We start from the raw sequence: 20,264 nt of genomic DNA, 5'->3' as shown, positions 1-20,264 counted from the left end.
TGAATCACCTCACATTTCACCGCATTGAGTTTCATCTGCGACCTGTCTGCCCACTCCACAAACTTATCTATGCCCATTTTGAAGTTCTATACTATCTTCCTCAGTTCACAATTCTTTCAAGTTTTGTATCATCTGCAAACTTTGAAATTGTTCCCTGTACACCAAGGTCTAGGTCATTAATATATATCAGGAAAAGCAAGGGTCCCAACACCAACCCCTGGGGAACTCCAGTACAAACCTTCCTCCAGCTCAAAAAACATCCATTAACCACTACCCTCTGTCTCCTGTCCTCCAGCCAATTTTGTATCCATGTTGCGACTATCCTTTTTATTCCATGAGCTATAACTTTTCTCACAAGTCTGTTGTGTGGCACTGTATCTAACGCCTTTTAGAAGTCCATGTGCACCACATCAAAAGCTTAGCCCTCATCAACGGTCTCTGTTAGCTCCTCAAAAAACTCCAGCAAGTTAGTCAAACATGATTTTCCCTTAAGAAATCCATGCTGCTCTCCTTAATTAACCTACATTTGTCCAGGGGACTATTAATTTTCCTTCTAATTTCTAGTTTCCTCCAAAGTTAAGCTGACTGGCCTGTAGTTGCTGGGCTTATTCTTACCCGCTTTTTTGAACAAGGGTGTAATGTTTGCAATTCTCCAGTCCCCTGGGACCACCCCTGAGTCTAAGGAAGACTCAAAAGTTATGGCTAGTGCCTCCTCAATTTCCATTCTCACTTCCTTCAGTATCCTTGGATGCAGCTCATCTGGTCTTGGTGCCTTGTCAATTTTAAGAACAGATAACTTTTCTAATACCTCCTCCTTTGCAATTTCAAACCCATATAACATCTGAATTATCTCAACTTTTAACATGGCCTGGGTAACATCTTCTTCCTTGGTAAAGACAGATGCAAAATATTTATTTAGTACCTCAGCTATGCCCTCCGCCTCCATGTGTGAAACCCTTTTTGTTGCCTAATAGGCCCTAATCCTCTTTTTACTATTGATGTGCCTATAGAATATGTTGGGATTCCCTTTTATGCTAGTTGCTGGTCTTTTTGAATACTCCCACTTCGCTTATTTGCTTCTTCACCTCTTGTCTAAACTTTCTTAAGGCCACAATCATATCAACCAATATTTATTGAATGGTGGGGCAGGCTCAATTGCCCAAATGGCCTACTCCTATTTCTTATGATTTTATATAATCTGACTTCAGTCCCATAATAAAACATAGGCCAACATTTCAAGCGGCAACTGCTATCATAATCATGAAGGCGGCATTGGTGGGTCCAAAAAAAGTAAACCCACATTCTCTATTTTCAGATGCTTCCTTACCTGATATGCACTTCCATCACATTCCATTTTAATAATAGAATAACATTTCACACGGACAATTTAAAAGCATTTCAGAATCCTTAACAATTCAGTCGTTTCCCCACCACCCCCAAGTTTAGAAAATATTAGCCCTATAATAAAGGTTTATTTTTCAGGCCAGCTGCCGAATGCTGGACTGGAGGGTAATAGAGAGAAAATGCTGGAAATGTCAGCAGTTCCGACAGCATCGGTGGAGAGAGTTAAACAGAGTTAACATTTCAGGTTGATGAACTTTCATCAGAACTGCAGGGTAGGGTGGATCACAGTAGTGTCATCAGTTTGAAATACATTTCCTTTGTAATTAAAGTGGTTGAATTGAATACCTTATATTGGCAGTATTTGGTTGAGAAACTTTCAGCGTACACTCTACATTTAAAAAAAAATTCATTCATGGGAATGTGGGCATCAGTGGCTAGGAGAGCATTTATTGCCCATCCCTGATTACCCTTAAGAAGGTGGTGGTGAGCTGTCTTTTATAAACTGTTCAAGAGCCAACAGGGAAATGAGTTTACAGATTGGGGGAGAGGTCACAGAAGGAGTCGGTTTATAGGAAGAGATGGTTTTTGGCAGGATGAGTTTCTGGCAGCAGTGAGTTCAGCCGTCAGAAGCGGCTCCTCCTCCATTTAAAATGGCGGCCCATCGATAAGCTCCATCAGTGGCGGCCGGCTGATTGACTCCAGACTTCGCTTTAAACTACTACGAGACCAGTGACTGAGACGTCATCTAGAATTACCGGAGGCTTCGGCTGTTAACCACAAAGCCTCGGCTGGCAGAAGCCAAGACTCGGGAAGACTGAATCGAACTGGCAGCTCGAAGTCGTTGGAAACTTCCAGACGGTCCGAAAAGCTTGGAGAGGAAGTCCCCACCCCCCTCGTGCCTGGCATCCTTACTCCGATTGGCGGTCCGGATGAGATACTTGATTCCGATTGGCCACAGTCACTGCCAGTTAGAGGCCCTGGACCGGAAGTAGGTTGGTGGTCGTTTCAGGCCCGGGCAGGGCTCAGCTGTCACGGTAGCTTGGGTGTGTATTTACAGGCTTACCGAGCTGAAACATTTACTCTGTCTCTCTCTCTGTCCACAGCTGCTGCCTGACCTGTGTATTTCTAACATCTTCTAGTATTTAAACGGGCTGCGTTCTTTTTTTTAAAACCGTAATTCTGTTAATATTGGGCCCTGTATTGACAGCTCACTTTATAATCACAGAATTTTAACGGCACAGAAGGAGGCTATTCGGCCCATTGTGTCTGCACCGGCTGTCCAAATGAGCTTAATGACCGAGTGCCATGGCCCTGCTTTTTCTCTGCACGTTGTTTCTATTCAAATTACCATCCAATGACCTCTAATCATCCTTATCTCAGCAGCAGCTTGTACTTATGTAGTGCCTTCAAAATAGTAAAATGTCCCAAATAACCTTCTCTCTAAATTGTGCGGCTGCGGAGCAACCTGTAGTTCCTGAGTGCAAATCGGCCCTTTTAAATTACCATGTGCAAAATATTTAAAGGGCTTGTGCATTTAAATGAAGCAACCGCACACTCCAAAAAAAAAAATTGGAGGGTACGTTAGCTCAAAGACATTTCTCAGGAGCATTATCAAATAAAAACTGACACTGAGTCAAAGGAGGTGGTGTTAGGAGAAGTGGGCATAAGCTTAGTCAGAGGTATGTTTTAAAGAGCGTCTTAAAGGAGGTGGAAAGATGGGAGGTGGGGTGGAGGATATTGCATAATATTCCAGTGACAATGATATATGTTCAAGTCAGGATAGTGTGTGAATTGGAGGGGAGCGATGCTGTTCCCACACCATTTCTGTCCTTGCCCTTTTTAATGTTAAAAGTCACATGGAAGGAAGATTCTATTAAAGTAAACTCAGTGATTTACTGCAGTGCATCCTGCAGATTTTATGTACAGATTGTACCGAGATTGCATGGAGCCAGTCAGAGCAGCAGTGGAGCGAAGCGAACATGGGCGTGAATAGCGCCAGCGGAGCTTCTCAATAAAAGCCTGAGGGCTGAGGCTCAGATCAAGCCAGTCAGAGCAGCAGCGGAAGCGGAGCAGATTGAATGTAAAAGTGAATGGTGCCAGCGGAGCTTCTCAAAAGCCTGAGGGTCAAGGCTCAGATCGAGCCAGTCGGAGCTAACCCCAATAGGAACCCCGCCAGAATTTGAAAAGGCTGACAAAAATGACATCAGTGTAAAGCAGAGAGCTGATTGGTAGGTAGTGGCTAAGTTGTTTTTCTCCACTTTAAAGCTACATTAAGGAAAGCTAAGTGTTCTAGCTTTCTTTTTGAAAAAAGAATGAAACGGAGATAATTTTCTACTTGGCTTAAAGTTAGGGTAAGAGTATTTTAACTAAAGGTATGGCAAGGGAGCTCAGTCCCATATGTTACATGGCCTGCAGCAGTGGGAAGTCTTAGATGCTCCACATCTTCAGGAAGTGCCACCGGTTTGACCAGCTTGAGTGCCAGGTTTTGGAGCTTGAGCGTCGGCTGGAGTCACAGCAGTGCATCCACAAGGCTGAGAGTTACGTGGATAGCACATTTTAGATGTGGTCATCTCGCAGCTTCAGGAAGTGCAGTCAGAGAGGGAATGGGTGAGCACCAGTCAGAAGAAGGGAGGCAGGTAGGTAGTTAGGAAAGCCCCAGAGTGCATCTCACTCAAGAACAGTTTTTCTGTGTTGGAAAACGGTGAGAGTGACGGTTCCTCTGGGGAGTGCAGCCAGAGCGCAGCTGCACAAGGGGGGGTGGAGAAAGAGAGAAAGACCAATAGTGATAGGAGATGCAATAGGGAGGTATGACAGGCTTTTTCCAGCTGTAAACATGACGCCAGGATGATGTGTTGCCTCCCTGGGGCCAGGGTCGAGTATGTCACTGAATGGTTGCAGGGGCATTCTGAAGGGGGAGGGCGAACAATCAGAGATCGTGGTTCACGTGGGTACCAACGACATAGTTAGAAAGAGGGATGAGGTCCTGCAACAAGAATTTTTAGGGAGCCAGGTAGCAGATTGAAAAGCAGGATCTCAAAGGTTGTAATCTCTGGATTACTCATGGTGCCACGTGCTAGTGAGTAAAGGAATAGGTGGATATAGCAGATGAATGCATGGCTGAATAGTTGGTGCAGGAGGGAGGGCTTCAGATTCCTGGATCACTGGGTCCATTTCTGGGGAAGGTGGGACCTGTACAAGTCCAACGGGTTGCACCTGAACTGGAACGGGACCAACATCTTTGTGGGAGGGTTTGCTAGTGCTGTTGGTGGGGGTTTAAAGTAACTTGGCAGGGGGATGGGATGTGGAATGGAGACATAGTAGGGGGTGATGCACACAAGTATAGAAGTATAACCAACTCAGTCTGGAAGGGAGAGCGTATGTAGTAAAGTTAAAGCTCAAGAGAGCATGGCAAGGCTGGATGGCATTTATTTTAATGCAAGGAGTCTTGCGAGTAAGGCAGATGAGTTGAGGGTGTTGATTAACACATGGGGATATGATATCATTGCTATCACAGAGACATGGTTGAGGGAGGGGCAGGACTGATGGCTCAATATCCCGGAGAATCTTCAGGCGAGAGTGTAAAGGAGGAGATGTTGTAGCAATATTGATCAAGGAATCAATTACTGCAATAAGGAGGGATGATATCTAAGAAGGTTCCTTAAACGAGGCCATATGGGTAGAACTTGAAAACAAAAAGGGGGCAATCACATTGCTGGGAGTGTACTATAGACCCCAAGTAATCAGGGAGATAGAAGGGCAGATTTATAAGAAAATCTCAGAGAAGTGTAAAAATAATAGGGTAATAATAGTAGGGGATTTCAATTTCCCCAATATTAACTGGAATAGACAAAGTGTGAAAGACTTGGAGGGGATGGAATTCTTAAAATGTATCCAGGAGAGCTTTATAAGCCAACACGTAGAAAGTCCTACAAGAGAGGGGGCGGTGCTGGAGCTAATTTTAGGGAACAAAGCCAGGCCAATGGTAGAAGTGTCAGTGGGGGAGCATTTCGGTGATAGTGACCATAACTCAGTAAGATCTAAGGTAGTTATGGAAAAGGACAAAGATGGACCGGAAATAAATTTGGGGAATTGAGGGGAAGGCCGATTTTAATATGATAAGGGACTGGGAGCAGCTACTTTTAGGAAAATCGACAGAGCAGTGGGAGCCATTCAAAAAGGAATTAGAGTGCAGGGCCAAAATGTTCCCATAAAGTTGAAGGGTGGTACCAACAAATCCAGAGAACCCTGGATGTTGAGGAATGTATACGATTGGATAAGGTAAAAAAGGGAAGCTTATGGCAGATACTGAGGACTCAAAACAGCAGAAGCCCTAGTGGAGTATAGAAAGTGCAGGGGCTACTTAAAAAAGAAATTAGGAGAGTGAAGAGGGGCATGAAAAAATACTGGTGGGTAAAATAAAATAAAAATCCAAAGGTGTTTTATAAGTATATTAGGGGCAAGAGGATAACCAGGGAAAGAGTAAGGCCTGTTAGGGACCAACGTGGCAATCTGTGTGAAAATCCAGAAGACGTAGGTGAGGTTTTAAATGAGTACTTTGCATCTGTATTCAATACAGAGAAGGACGATGTAGGTATAGAAATCAGAGAAGGAGACTGTGATATATTTGAACAAATTAGCTTGAGAGGGAGGAGGCGTTAGCAGTTTTAGCGGGCTTAAACGTGGATAAATCCCCAGGCTGCTGTGGGAGGCACAGGACGAGATTTCAGGGGCCCTGACAGTAATTTTCAAATCCTCTCTGGCCACAGGAGAGGTGTCAGAGGACTGGAGGACAGCTAATGTAGTACCATTATTCAAGAAGGGTGGTAGGGGTAAATCAGGGAACTTTAGGCCAGTGGGTCTAACATCAGTGGTAAGGAAACTTTTGGAAAAAATTCTGAGGCACAGAATTAATATTCACTTGGAGAAGCAAGGATTAATCAAGGATGGTCAGCGTGGCTTTGTCGGGGGGGGATCATGTCTAACAAATTTAATTGAATTTTTTGAGGAGATCACTAGATGTGTAGATGAGGGTAATGCAGTTGATGTAGTCTACATGGACTTCAGTAAGGCTTTTGACAAGGTCTCATATGGGAGACTGGTCAGGAAGGTAAGGGCCCATGGGACCCAGGGCAATTTGGCAAATTGGATCCAAAATTTGCTTAGTGGCAGGAGGCAGAGGGTGATGGTCGAAGGTTGTTTTTGTGACTGGAAGCCTGCGCCCAGTGGTGTACCGCAGGGTTCGGTGCTGGGTCCCTTGCTATTTGTAGTGTACATTAATGATCTAGACATGAATGTAGGAGGCACGATCAGTAAGTTTGCAGGTGACACCAAGATTGGTGGTGTGGTAAATAGCGAGGAGGAAAGCCTTAGACTACAGGACGATATAGATGGGCAGAACAGTTGCAAATGGAATTTAATCCTGAAAAGTGTGAGGTGATGCATTTTGGGAGGACTAACAAGGCAAGGGAGTACATGATGAATGGCAGGACCCTAGGAAGTACAGAGGATCAGAGGGACCTTGGAGTGCATGTCCATAGATCCTTGAAGGCAACAAGACAGGTCGATAAGGTGGTTAAGAAGGCATATGGGACATTTGCCTTTATTAGTCGAGGCATTGAATGCAAGATGAGGTTATGATGGAGCTGTAAAAAAACGTGAGTTAGGCCACATTCTGGAGTACTGTGTGCCATTCTGGTCGCCACATTATAGGAAGGATATGATTGTACTAGAGGATGCAGAGGAGATTCACCAGGATATTGCCTGGGCTGGAGCGTTTCAGCTATGAAGAGAGGTTAGATAGGTTGGGGTTTTTTCCCTTAGAGCAGAGAAGGCTGAAGGGGGACCTGATTGAGGTGTACAGAATTATGAGGGGCATAGATGGGGTAGATAGGAAGAAACTTTTCCCCTTAGTGGAGGGGTCAATAACCAGGGGGCATAGATTTGAGATAACATGCAGGAGGTTTAGAGGGGATTCGAGGAAAATTTTTTCACCAGAGGGTGCGAGGTACCTGGAACTTATTGCCTGAAAGGGTGGTAGAGGCAAGAACCCTCACAATATTTAAGAAGTATTTAGATGAACACTTGCAACGCCATAGTATACAAGGCTACGGGCCAAGTGCTGGAAAATGAGATTAGAATAGATTGGGGCTTGATGACCGGCACGGCCACAATGGGCCAAAGGGCCTTTTTCCGTGTTGTAAAACCCTATGATTCTAACAGTCAGAATGTGCTGATGTGGGAGGGAGTGGATATTGAATACAGTAACAAACTGCTGTGCAACAGATTGTATCGCATAGTATTTACAGCATAGCAATAGGCCATTTGGCCCAATAGATTTTGCTGGTGTTTGTGCTTCACATGAAGCTCCTTCCATTTTACTTCATCTCCCCCATCAACATATCCTTGTATTTCTTTCTCCCTTATGCACTTAACTAGCTTCCCCAAACCCATCCATACTATTTTCATCAATACTTCGTGTGTTAGCAACATCCTAACCACTCTGAATAGGGAAGTTTCTCCTGAATTGTTAGCCAAGTGACTATCTTGTGTCTGGCTTTTAGAGTGCTTTTGCAGCTGTCCCAATCCAGGCAACTAGTGAACATTTTATTACACTCCTGATCTGAACTTTGTAGATGGTGAAAAGACTTATAATCATACATTGGCTCTGCACACGGCAGGCTTAATCGGCCAAAGGTCTTTTGTGATTCCGGATTTTGCTTCAACATCTTGCCGAGGAGGTGTGCGAGCATGGCTTAATGTGATTCATTCTCCGGTGACATTTTCCCCCTCTCTATCAGAGATGGCCTGGCTTTTTCATGTCAACTGTGCAAAATGCATACCTGTGATAGTTAACTCACTATAGCTGATAAGTACTGTGTTTATTGTTTAAGACTTGGCTAAAGCTGTATAATTCAGTTACAGTAAGTTATTACTGAAGGCAACTTTGGGAATGGATGGATTCAGAACCTTCATGTTATAGTGTGTTAATGTTTTTATTCCTTCTTTACAGTAATGGAAGCTCAGCAGCATGAGAAGCTTTCTCAGCTGGTTGAGGATCTCACCACCTCTGGACAACAAGTGCTAAATGAAGAAAAGATGAAGGAGCTTAAGAAAATCTGCAAGTATGAAGTTGCTAAATTGCAATGTTTGCTGAAGGATGCTGTTGTGGCACAGCGGATGGTAAATGCCGAGCTGCTCAAATCCCAGAGGGAAACTTGAAACAGCTGCCACAACTGTTTTGCAATTTGTATTTTATTTCGAGATGGCATGCCTTGAATTCAGTAGTAACGAGTCCACTGAGACTTAGAGGTTTTATACAAAACTAAATTAAACATTTATTAATAAAATAAAAGATTTTAAGCACATACATAGGTCTACAAATTACTACTATAATAACTCCTAAATCAGCTTCTTGAATATTGTTGGATCCAGGCAAGTGGAGAGTATTACGTCACACTCCGAACTTATGGCTTGCTTTGGATAGTCAGGAGGTGAGTTACTTGGTGCAGAATTCCCAGCTTCTGACCCCTTATTGCTACAGTGCTGATGTGGCTGCTCCAGTTAAGTTTTCTGGTTAATGATAACCCCCAGGATGTTGATGGTGAGTGACTTAACGATGGTAATATGAGCATACAAATTAGCAGCAGGAGTAGGCCCCTCAAGCCTGCTCCGCCATTCAATAAGATCATGGCTAATCTGATTGCGGCCTCAACTTCACATTCCACCTACCCCCGATAACCTTTGACTCCTAGGTTAGTCAAGAATCTATCTGCCTCTGCCTTAAAAATATTGATTGGCTCTGCCTGCACCACTCTCTGGGAGAATTCCAAAGATTTGCAACCCTCGGAGAGAAAAATATTCTCCCCACCTTTATCTTAAATGGGAGACCCCTTATTTTTAAACCGTGTGTCATAATTCTTGTCTCTCCCACAGAGGAAACATCCTTTCAGCACCAGCCTATCAAGTCCCCTCAGGATTTTATATGTTTCAATAAGATCGCCTCTCAACCTTCTAAACTGCAGTGGATACAGGCCCAGCCTGTCCATTCTTTCCTTGTAAGATAACCCCCAACCCCGTATCCCAGGTATCAGTTGAGAGAACCTTCTGAACTGCTAATGCATTTATATCCTTTCTTAACTAAGGAGACTAAAACTGTACACAGTACAACTGTAGCAAAACATCCCTACTTTTTATACTCTATTCCCCTTGCAATAAATGACAACATTCTATTTGCCATTCCTAATCACTTGCTGTACCCGCGTACTAACTTTTCCTGATTCATGTACCAAGACACCCAGATCCCTCTGTACTTCAGAGTTCTGCAGTCTCTCTTCATTTTAATAATATGCCATTAAACGTTATGGGAAAATGATTAGATTCTCCCATGTTGGACATGGTCATTGCCTGGCACTTGTGTGGCGCGAATGTTATTTGCCACTTATTAGCCAAAGCCTGAACCTTGCCCAGGGCTTGCTACATGCAGGCACAGACTGCTTCAGGGCAATTATATGCAAATAAAGATGCTGCAATTCCTAGACCATTAATTAAAATATAAAAAATATATCTTTACAGGTCATCTGAGGATTACATCAAGCAAGTGTACCACTTAATCATGACGCAGCTAAACCAAGAGCATGCAGAGATCCGCCTGTCTGCTTTCCAAATAGCAAACGAACTATTTGTGCGTTCACATCAATTTCGGACATTGCTTGTTTCCAACTTTCAGGAATTCCTGGAGCTAACAGTGGAATCAGATTATGAGCAACCTCTGCCTCCACCAAAAGAAATAGCTCAGAAATTGAAGGAAATGGCAATCAAATCTGTAGAGGAATGGCACGAGAAATACGGGGAAGCTTATAAGAAACTCTCTTTGGGTTATCACTTCCTAAAACAAGTTAAGAAGGTGAATATTTTTTGTCTTTTTAATTAAGTTTCATTTCTCTTCCTGTAGTTAAACAAGTTAAATGCTTAAATGTATTTGAAATGGGAAGTAGAAAAATGTGCATCGATAATGTGCTGTTCCAAATTTAAAAATATGTATAGCATCAGTATATCTGTGAAATATCAGACTTAACATAACCTGACAAATTCTTACAAGATTTCTACGTGTGGCATTACTAATGTGTTCTTATAGATTTCCTGTGCTTGAAATTTTGAAAAGGGATACATTTTTAAAAATAAAAAATATTTGAAGTTGGAAACAATTTTGTGTTCTGCCTAAGGACAGTTAGCTTCTAATGACCACAGAATGCACAACAATGAAACGTTATAGTCTTACAGGGATTCCCTAAGCTACAACAGCTGCATTTTAGCAACAGAATGATATATACTGTGTTACATGGCATAATTGCTCCAACCAGAGGAAATAGTTCCCCTTTTTCACTTTTGAACTAAATCTCTTAATCTTTTCTGGTTCAGTGGAAACAGTCCCAAGTCCCAGTTTCTCTAGTCAGTCCAAATAATTTCCTACTTCCAGCATCATTCTGGTGAATTGGTGCTGTCTATGGCTTTAGTGTAACTTCTTTAATGGGAACACTCAATCCTACACACAATACTCTCAATTATGGAATAATTAATGTTTTGTACAAAACAAATGTTTTGTACTCTTATGCCAATATTTATCAAATCCAAAATGATGTTGGCCTTTTTTCTATGTACCTGTATGTGAACTTTCAGCAATGTGCCTTTGAATCTGTAATCTCTTTGGGCTCTAACTTCCAAGTTACAGGGCAGTGTATCTGGGGGGTACCCCCAAAGATGCACTGGGGAAGCTCTCCCGCCCTGCTGGAAGTTCCCAGGTTCAAACTTCCGGTGGGCAATTGCCCTGCACTGAGAATCATCCGAAAATGGGGTTTAAAGCGCAAACTTCAGATGGTTCTGACTGTCTTACATCAATAACTACCCAGAAAAAGTTAGAAGAATTAAAACTACTTCTAGCTCCTGGGTAACTATTGTACAGACCTGCATAAAATATAAAAACAACTTCCACGGGACTCTCCCCAGCCCCTCCCTCTGGGATCGTTCCCCCACCAAACACCCCATGAAACTGCCCTCAATCCCTGAACCACCCAGGTAGTCCCCCTCACCCCTGGGATTCCCCCAACCCCTGGCTATCCCACCCCAAGCTTGGTCCAACACCTTTCCCTCCCTGCCCAGCACCACCTGCCCAACCCTTGCCCTTTTGTTTCAAAGAAAATTTAACATATTTGTTTTGTGCTAAGGAATTTTACCTCTTTAGCTTCAGTGCAACAATTTTCATTAGTTAAGTTGTGTGTTATTTTCCTCTCATTGTCGTTTAGGTGGATTTCCAAGATCTTGGGGCTAGAACCCAAGCTGAGAGGAAACGGGAGGAAGAGAGATTGAAAAGACTGGAAAATATTAATAAAGTGAAAGTAAACAGAGTGGAACAAGAAATGGAAGGTCTGCTATTAATTCCATTTTCTTCATTGTGTTGATATTAAGTGATGTATACTCATGGAAAATGAAATGTTAAGTGATCCTCTTCTATTTTGTTCTTTCTTTTAAATGAGAAACCTATGTGAAGGGCCAATTAATGTTTAAAAGAGTAGGAAGGAAGACTTAGGCAAGAACTTCCCATAAACTTGTTTAGAGTTACAGTGGAGGACACTGTGCTTCGACTTTTCCATGGTCCCATTTCAGATCATAGAAACAAGGCCATTAGAACAATTAAGATTGGTGACCCACACTTGTTAAGGTGCAACAGAGATGCATGCCCTGTTGTGCTAACAGCTGCTTTGAGAGTGGCCGACCTAAACCCTTGCCAGGCCATTTAATGAGGTAAGTAAAATTATTTTTCACTCGGGAATTTGGCAGGTATATTGGAGGTTACCAATCCCTATTGTAGATTCACAGCTGGACTGCTGGATGGAGGGAGGGCCACACTGGACAGAATTCCTCGGAGACCCCAAGAACACCCACAGTCATTCTCCCATAATGCTGCTGGGATGCAAGTGAGGCAGGCAGCAGAGGCCTCCACATTTGGCCACAATTTTAAATGTAAATTACATAGGATGGCAGCCAGATGGAGCTGGGTCCTGCTCTTCCACACACACTGTTACAACTCCACATGAATTTTCACCCCAAAAGACCAGATTTTCTACATTACAATATATTAAGATATAGAGACTAATGATACCAAACTTGGGTTTTGCCAACCAAAAATTGCAGAAGGAAGAGAGCCTTAGGAAGATAAGGAATTTTTGCTTTTGAGATCTTGAGAAGAGTTGAAGCAGGAATGGGAAGCAGACTTGTGTTGAATTTTATCCAGATACTTTCAAGCCAAGTTGAATTTGAGTTAAACATTCAGTATAAGATGTGGTGTCTTCCATTAGCATTTTGGAAAGTTGCAAAATATATGGATAAAGATGCACCATCACCTCAGAATGGGCTGTTGCTCCAAGGTGACCTTACTATTGGCAATAAGTTAGTATTTTCGAAATATGCTTAGAACCTGCTAAACATTATATTGTTGTTATTAATTACAGAAACATGATTGACCAGTAGGAACCCAAACTAGGATTTCAGAATGTTCGGTTAGAGATGGGCTTATAATTTTTTTAAAATATAGCCTAGAAAACTATGTGACACATGACATGTGACATTTCCCCCCAAAAAAACTTGTGTGAAAATTGGATGGTAAACTATTATAAAAGAGATTCTGTAGAAAGGATGACAGATGTAAAATGCCTCTTGGAACTCAACATAATTTAAAAAATCTCATTATTAGTTTGTCTGAACTCCTGAAGTCTTGCTGTGAGCAAAATGACCTTAAACTGGTATGCATTTGATAGGCAACCAAAAGCAAAACTGTCACCAGGCTATTTTCATATTGCATTGTTTAATCTGAGAGCAGTGACTTCCTTAAAAAGGCCCTGGAATTGAGAGACCAAAAGGTAAAGTTAACTGATAAGAGATTAAACTGATACATGCATATGGGGAAAACTGCAAGTAACCCCATGTGTCCTTGCAACAAAAAACTAATTGTGCTAGGCCCTAAGGCTTATGTCATGTGGACTTCAGTTGCTACCAGAATAACTTATCCTTTGTTGATTATTTTCTGCAGCCATTCTGTTACCAGTAACCTAAAAGGAGGCTGCTTTTTCATAAATAGAAGATGCATCTATATTTATTCAAGCAATAAAATATAAAAAGTTAAAAATGAAACACATTTATTCTATCTGATATTTAAAAAATGCTGCATTAACTGTATGTTAAGCTTCTTCCGTCACACTTAATGTGTCACATTCAAAAATTAGAAGTAGAAAAAGGAGTTCAATTGAAATGGTTAAAGTCTTCAGCAATAAATGCACCTTAATGGACATTGAATCATGATACCTTTAACCTCTGACTCATACTTTAAATATTAAAAAAGGAAATAAACAGTGCCAGGTTGTGACCTGGAGGTCTGAAGAACAATTGACCCCTGACTTCACCTAGTGTTTACAAAACACTAATTAGAATTTATGAACTTTAAAGAGCCACAGAATTTCACCTTGGAGCATAGCACTTCTCTTCTGTAAAAAGCATATAAATGTGAGCAATGCCACAGGATACAAGTAGTGTAGCACATTGTGTGTATTTCTGCTACCTCATTTTTCTATCATTCTTTGAGTCACACTGCTCTGTGTCACAAGGGCAATCATTTAGAACACCAGTGTCCAGAGTTCCTCAGCAATTGTAAATACCTTAATTGATGCAAGAGCCAGAACATAAGAACAAAAGAAATAGGAGAAGAAGTAGACCATACAGCCCCTCGAGCTTGCTCAGCCCTTCAATACAATCATGGCTGATCATTGGCCTTAACTCCACTTTCCCACCTGCTCCCCATATTCCTTGATTCCCTGAGAGACCAAAAATCTGTCTGTCCCAGCCTTAAATTTATTCAACGATGAAACATCCACAGCCCTTTGACTGAAGAAATTTCTCCTCATTTTGGTGTTAAATGATTGCTCCCTTATCCTGAAATGATGACCCTGTGTTCTAAATTCCCCAACCAGGGGAAACAACCTCTCAGCGTCTACCCTATCAAACCCCTTCAGATTCATGTGTATTTCAATGAGATCACTTCTCATTCTTCTAAACTCCAGCACTTCACATCATTGGGCAGCCAGAATGTCTGTAGAGACTAGCTGAACTTCACTTTAAAAATACAGAGAAAGATGAGCTTTGACATGCAGCATGAAGAAGAATTAATCTCTGACCTTATTTCAGGTAATTAAGCATTATGTCAAAAAAGGATAGATCTTCACCTTTAGCATAAGAATAACATCTTGTGCATCTTAACTGTTAGTTTGCCTTAGTATAGCACTTTTGCCACTGGGTGTGAAGGTTTTCGGTTGAAGCTTTGGATCAGGACTTTAGCAAATAATCTGGGTGGGCATTTTATAACAGGGAGTGCTGTATTGTCGTGGGTGCTATCTTTCAGATGAGGCATTAAACTGAGGGCATGGCATTTTTTTGATGAAGGGCAAGGAGTACTGGTCCTGGACAACATTCATCTCTCATCCAACATCGCCAAAATAGATTAATCGATCTCATTGCTGCCTGTTGGACCTGACAAATTGCTTTGTTTGTTGATTTAACAAAAATAAATACACTTCTAAAGCAATTGATTCCCTGTGAAGTGTTTTGGGGAGAGGGTTGCTGAAAATGTGAAAGGTAATATATACGTACACATCTTTATTATTTCTTCCTGCACCAGAATAACCTATTGTCCTCCATTTACCATAGGGTGACCACTAGTTTCTTTAAAAAAGTAAATAGTTCGAAGAGATGATATCAGGTGTTGATCCAGTTTTGGTGCTCAGCTAATTATTACAACCCACTGGGTGGTTTTCCCTAGAGTAAGATTTGAAGCTTTTTCACCTATAGAGTGTGTTTCTCGGAGTTACTGCTGACTTTTTAATAATAATTTTTTGTGTTATCGAAACAGAAACGTCAGAAGAAATCCAAAACTCTTTGATTGAGCTGGAGACATGCTTCAGACTGCTGCTACCCGATTTTTCTGAGATCACTGTCAGTGACGTCGACTCTCAGTACGCACAAGAAGCAACTGACCAAACGAACAATGCACGCTGTATGACCAGTGGGCAGAAAGATGACCACCGATGCTCCACAGATTTGTTTGATGACGAGCAGCCATGCAGCAGTAAGGACCTTGCGCCGCTGCCTTTGGTGAATACAGCTCATGAAAAGTATAAATCAGATTTCTTGTGTCAAAGTGAGGACAGTGAGGATGAAGAACTTGAACACAGTGCTGAAGCGTTTATTAGAAATCATGGCCTTCTTTCACATAAATATTCCCTCGACTTGGAAATTCATACAGGTATCTACAGATCACACTGTTTAATATGTTACTGATTTTGAGTTTACTAACTTGCCATTGTTTCGGATGTCCACAGTTCAGTAACTTTTAAGAATTTGAAATAAAATTTTACAAATTACATTGCAGAATTCAACCAATTGGACCTGTCGTTAAACAAATATACCAGCACAAAAATAATTCAAACTGCATACAGGCAATTGCTTTTCAGTGATGTATTGTAGAAGTATCCTCTGTTACAATTTTAGTACCTACATATGGCAAAGTTTGGAGGTGAGCCTGCAGTCTGAAGAGAAAACCAGTCCAGGGCCTGTTTTCAGAGTGTGAGAGCCTGGGAAAGGAGTAGAAGGGACTGTACTCCTCGTGAGGATAAACTGGCGTGTGTTGAAGAATAGATCAGCTGGCGTCAGTCATCCTTTCCACAAGCATTGGTGCTTGAAATTGCACTCATCGTAGCAAAAGCTATCAGTTTACATGTTAATATATTTTATAATGCATACCATTCATAAAAATATTCCAGTAACCATGCAAATTATTTTGTTTTCTTCCAAGTTAGCGAGTGTTCAGATTAAAACTTGAATTTTGTTGATTTTTCTCTGAATTTACTGGTTGTGTTTTAAATTTTTCTTCAGAATTTCTCCTGGTTTCTGATGCTAAAATTAAAAACTGAAAAATATGCAAAAGAAAAACTGGCTTTGTAAATCAGCAATAAAATATGATTTTAAAAGTCCTTATTGACACATTAAGGCAATTCAGAAGGGACCTTGTTAAGGAATTTAGAATATGAAATAGATAAAATAAACACAGAATAACACTGCCCCTGGGCATTGGGGCAATTCAGCACAGGCTCAGAGTAGTGAAGGGCAAGTTTGGGAATGAAGACAAATATATTTCTTTGCACAGTTACTTAACAGTTGGAACAGCTTTCCAGACAGGGTATTTGAGGTCAAGATGCTCGTCTCCTTCACAGCTAGATGTTAGAATTGACATTTTGGAAGGACATCAAATGGTCCTAAGGGCTTTCTGCATTTGAACCTACATTGTGCCATCCTTGCTCTGATGAGCACAGCAGGCTTGTTTTGGAATAAATCATTAGTTTACTAATATCTTGGGCCAGACCTTCTGGTCCGGGATGGTTGGAAACCGAATGTACCCCGGAGGATGTGTCACTGGACCCCTCAGAAGTCCCAATGCAAGGATTCCATGGAAATTGCCCGGGAAGTTTCAACTGTCGATGGGCAATTCCTCAGCTCCTTGGAGCCCTCTAAAAAAGCCTCCAACCATGAGTTAGACTTTTCAGAGTGTTCTGACTCACTTACTTGAATAGTTACTCAGGCAATATTAGACAAAGAAAAACCATTTCTAATTCCAGGGTAGCCACACAACTGATAATCCCGCTCCCCCACCAATCCGACCTCACCACCCTGCCCACGTTGCTACTTGCCTCGCACACACTCAGCTTTTCAGTATGTTAGTGAATAAAGACTTACAAAAATACAGCAAATAGTGCCGTAAAAAGGGGCTGTGGCTTGGCTTCCCCTGACTATCCTACATTACAAGAAAGGACTCTCATAGCAGGTACACTCCACATTTCTGAAGAGGCCTGATTCGGAAGCCAGGGTCAAAAATGCGGAGCTCCATTTTACTGCAAAAGATAGGAGCTGAGTGGCAATCCAATGGTGGTTACCACTCCTCAGAAGATTTGACCCCTTGTCTCTTATGTTTCTGACAGCATAGTATAGTTTTATTTTATATTCGTTCATGGGATGTGGGCATCGCTGACTAGGCCAGCATTTATTGCCCATCCCTAATTGCCCTGTTCAGAGTGCATTTAAGAGTCAACCACATTGCTGTGGGTCTGGAGTCACATGTAGGCCAGACCAGGTAAGCACAGCAGGTTTCCTTCCCTAAAGGACATTTGCAAGAAATTGCACCTTTTTGCTAAATTCACTTCTGAATAATGTTGAGGGTGGGGGGCACAGGCAGCAGGAAGATTGGGAAAGCAGTAGTGTTAGTGACAGGTATTTCTGAGTTGCAGACATTATTTTAGGATGGTATATTGCCTCCCTGGTGCCAGGGTCACTGAGAGGCCGAAGAGCATTCTGAAGAAGGTGGGTGAACTGTTAGAGGTTGTGGTCCATATCGCTACCAACGATATAGAAAAGAAGACGGATAAGTTCCTGCAGGCACTTTTAAAAGAGCTGCCAGTGAAACTAAGAAGCAGGACCACAAAGGCAGCAATCTTCAGATTGTTCCCACCCTCTAGTGAGTACAGAAATTGGAGGATAGAGCAAATAAATAAATGGCTGCGGCGATGGTGCAAGAGGGAGGGCTTTAGATTCCTGGGACATTGGGACTGGTTCTGGGGGAAGTGGGACCTGTCCAGGTAGGATGGATTGCATGCCACCAGAGCTGGAACCAATGTCCTTGCAGGATGGTTTGAGAGTGCTTTAGGGGATGGTTTAAACTAACTTGGCGGTGGATGGGAACCAGGGTGTTGCATTAGAAAGGAGAAATGAGGTTCAGAAAGAACTGGGAGGGACATTAGCACTAAAGTAAGAAATAGAAAAGTATTAGATGGGGTCAGACTCTGAGAGAAAGAAAAATGTCTAATGTGTGTAAACACAAAGCATGGCACATAAGGTTGGTGAGCTGCAAACACAAATAACCACACTGCAATATTTTGTTGTGGCTCAAAAAGGGCAGAACTAGGCATGAGTTATTCCTGGATCCAAGATATACAGGAAGGATAGAAAGGAGGGGTGGAGTAGGAGTACTGATTGAGAATATTACAGTGCTGGTGAGAGATGATGTCCTGGAGAACTCGGGGAAAAAAACTATTTGGTCAGAGTTAAGAAGCAATAGAGGTGGCATTACGCTGCTGTGTACTCTGTGGCCCACCAACTAGTGGGAAAGTTGTAAAGGGGCAAATTTTCAGGAAATTACAGTGAGGTGCAAGAACCATAGAGTATTGATAATGATCATTTTCAATTATCCCTAATATAGACTGGGAGAGTAATAGTGTAAAGGGTGGAGAGGGGGAAAAGTTTCTGAAGTGCATTCAGGAGAATTTCCGAGATTAGTATTTTACTTGGCCCAACAAGGAAGGAGGCATTGCTGCATCTAGTTCTGAGGAATGAGATACATCAAGTGGATCAAGTGTCAGTAGGGGAACATTTAGGGAACAGTGATCATTGTATCATAAGGTTTAGGTTAAATATAGAAAAGGACAGGGAGCAATCTGGAGTGAAAATACGATGGGCTGCCTTTAAAGAGGAGATAGTTCGGGTACAGTTGCGGTACATTCCCATGAGGGGAAGGGTAAAGGAACCAAAGCCAGAGCTCCCTGGATGACAAAAGAAGTAGAGGGCAACATGAAACAGCAAAAGGATGCTTATGACAGATGTAACATGATAGAACCTGTCTGATCATGGAAGGTTCCGAGGAGAAGTCAAAAAAGAAGTATAAGAGACAAAGGGAGAGAATGAGAAGAGACTGGAAGCTAACATGAAATGGAATCCAAATTTTTTCTATAGCTTTATACATTGTCAAAGGGTAGTAAGAAGAGGGGTGGGGCCAATTAAGAATCAAAAGGGGATCTACACATGGCTGCAGAGGGCATGGCTGAGGAACTCAATGAGTACTTTGTGACTGTTTTTACCAAGGAAGAAGACGCTGCCAAAGTCATAGCTAAAGAAGAAGTAATTGGGATACTGGGTGGGCTAAAAATTGAGAAAGAGTTATTAGAAAAGCTGTCTGTACTTAATGTTGATAAGTAGCAAGGACTGATGGAATGCATCTGAAGGTGCTTAGGGAATTAAGGGTGGAAATTGTAGACGTGGTCATAATCTTCCAATCCTCTTGAAATACAGGGGTGGTGTCAGAGGATTGGAGAATTGCGAATGTTACACCCTTGTTCAAAAAAAGGTGTGTAAGGATAAACCCAGCAACTACAGTCAGTAATAATCTGGAGCAAAATTAACAGTCGCTTGGATAAGCATGGATTTATTAAGGAAAGCCAGCACAGATTTGTTAAAGGTTAATTAACTAACCTGATTGCCCTCAGAATACTCAATGTGGTTGATCTGGTGTATATGGACTTCTGAAAGGCGTTTGATAAAATGTAACATTACAGACTTGCCAGCAACATTGAAGCCAGTGGAATAAAAGGGACAGTGGTACAATGGAAACGAAGTTGACTGAGTGACAGGAAACAGAGTAATGATGAATGATTGATTTTCAGACAGGAGGAGAGTATATAGTGGGATTCCCAAGGGATTGGGACTAGGAACACTGCTTTTCTCAAATACGTTAATGACTTAGACCTTCGTGTACAGGGCAAAAGTTCAAAATTTGAAGATGGCGCAAAACTTGAAAGCATTGTGAATTGTCCGGAGGATAGTAATAGACTTCAAGAAGATATAGGGCTGAATTTCCCCCACCCCGGGTGGGAGGCACGAACCCAATCGGCGCCCCCGATCAGGGACGTGCCGCCATTTTATGTGGGCTGGCCAATTAAGGCCCGCCCAGTGTGATGCTTGCCTGGAAGCGCTGAGCGTTCACTGTGCGGGGGGGGGGT

At 42.1% G+C, this 20,264-nt stretch overlaps 1 protein-coding gene across 1 annotated transcript in view; it reads left to right on the top strand.

The window, feature by feature from the left end:
- Nucleotides 1–1,983: 1,983 nt before the first annotated feature.
- uvssa (UV-stimulated scaffold protein A) overlaps nucleotides 1,984–20,264 on the top strand; it is a 101,828-nt gene continuing 83,547 nt past the window's right edge. Inside the window, exons 1-5 of the mRNA XM_078553442.1 lie at nucleotides 1,984–2,387; nucleotides 8,354–8,465; nucleotides 9,916–10,246; nucleotides 11,643–11,763; nucleotides 15,296–15,688. Coding sequence (XP_078409568.1) covers nucleotides 8,356–8,465; nucleotides 9,916–10,246; nucleotides 11,643–11,763; nucleotides 15,296–15,688 — 955 coding nt within the window. The 5' untranslated portion in view covers nucleotides 1,984–2,387; nucleotides 8,354–8,355. The remainder of the gene's footprint in view (nucleotides 2,388–8,353; nucleotides 8,466–9,915; nucleotides 10,247–11,642; nucleotides 11,764–15,295; nucleotides 15,689–20,264) is intronic.

This window comes from Cetorhinus maximus, chromosome 1 (assembly GCF_964194155.1).
Source record: "Cetorhinus maximus chromosome 1, sCetMax3.hap1.1, whole genome shotgun sequence".
Taxonomy (NCBI): Eukaryota; Metazoa; Chordata; class Chondrichthyes; order Lamniformes; family Cetorhinidae; genus Cetorhinus; species Cetorhinus maximus.
Note: the sequence above shows the minus strand (reverse complement) of the source record. Positions and strands in the feature narration are given on the sequence as shown.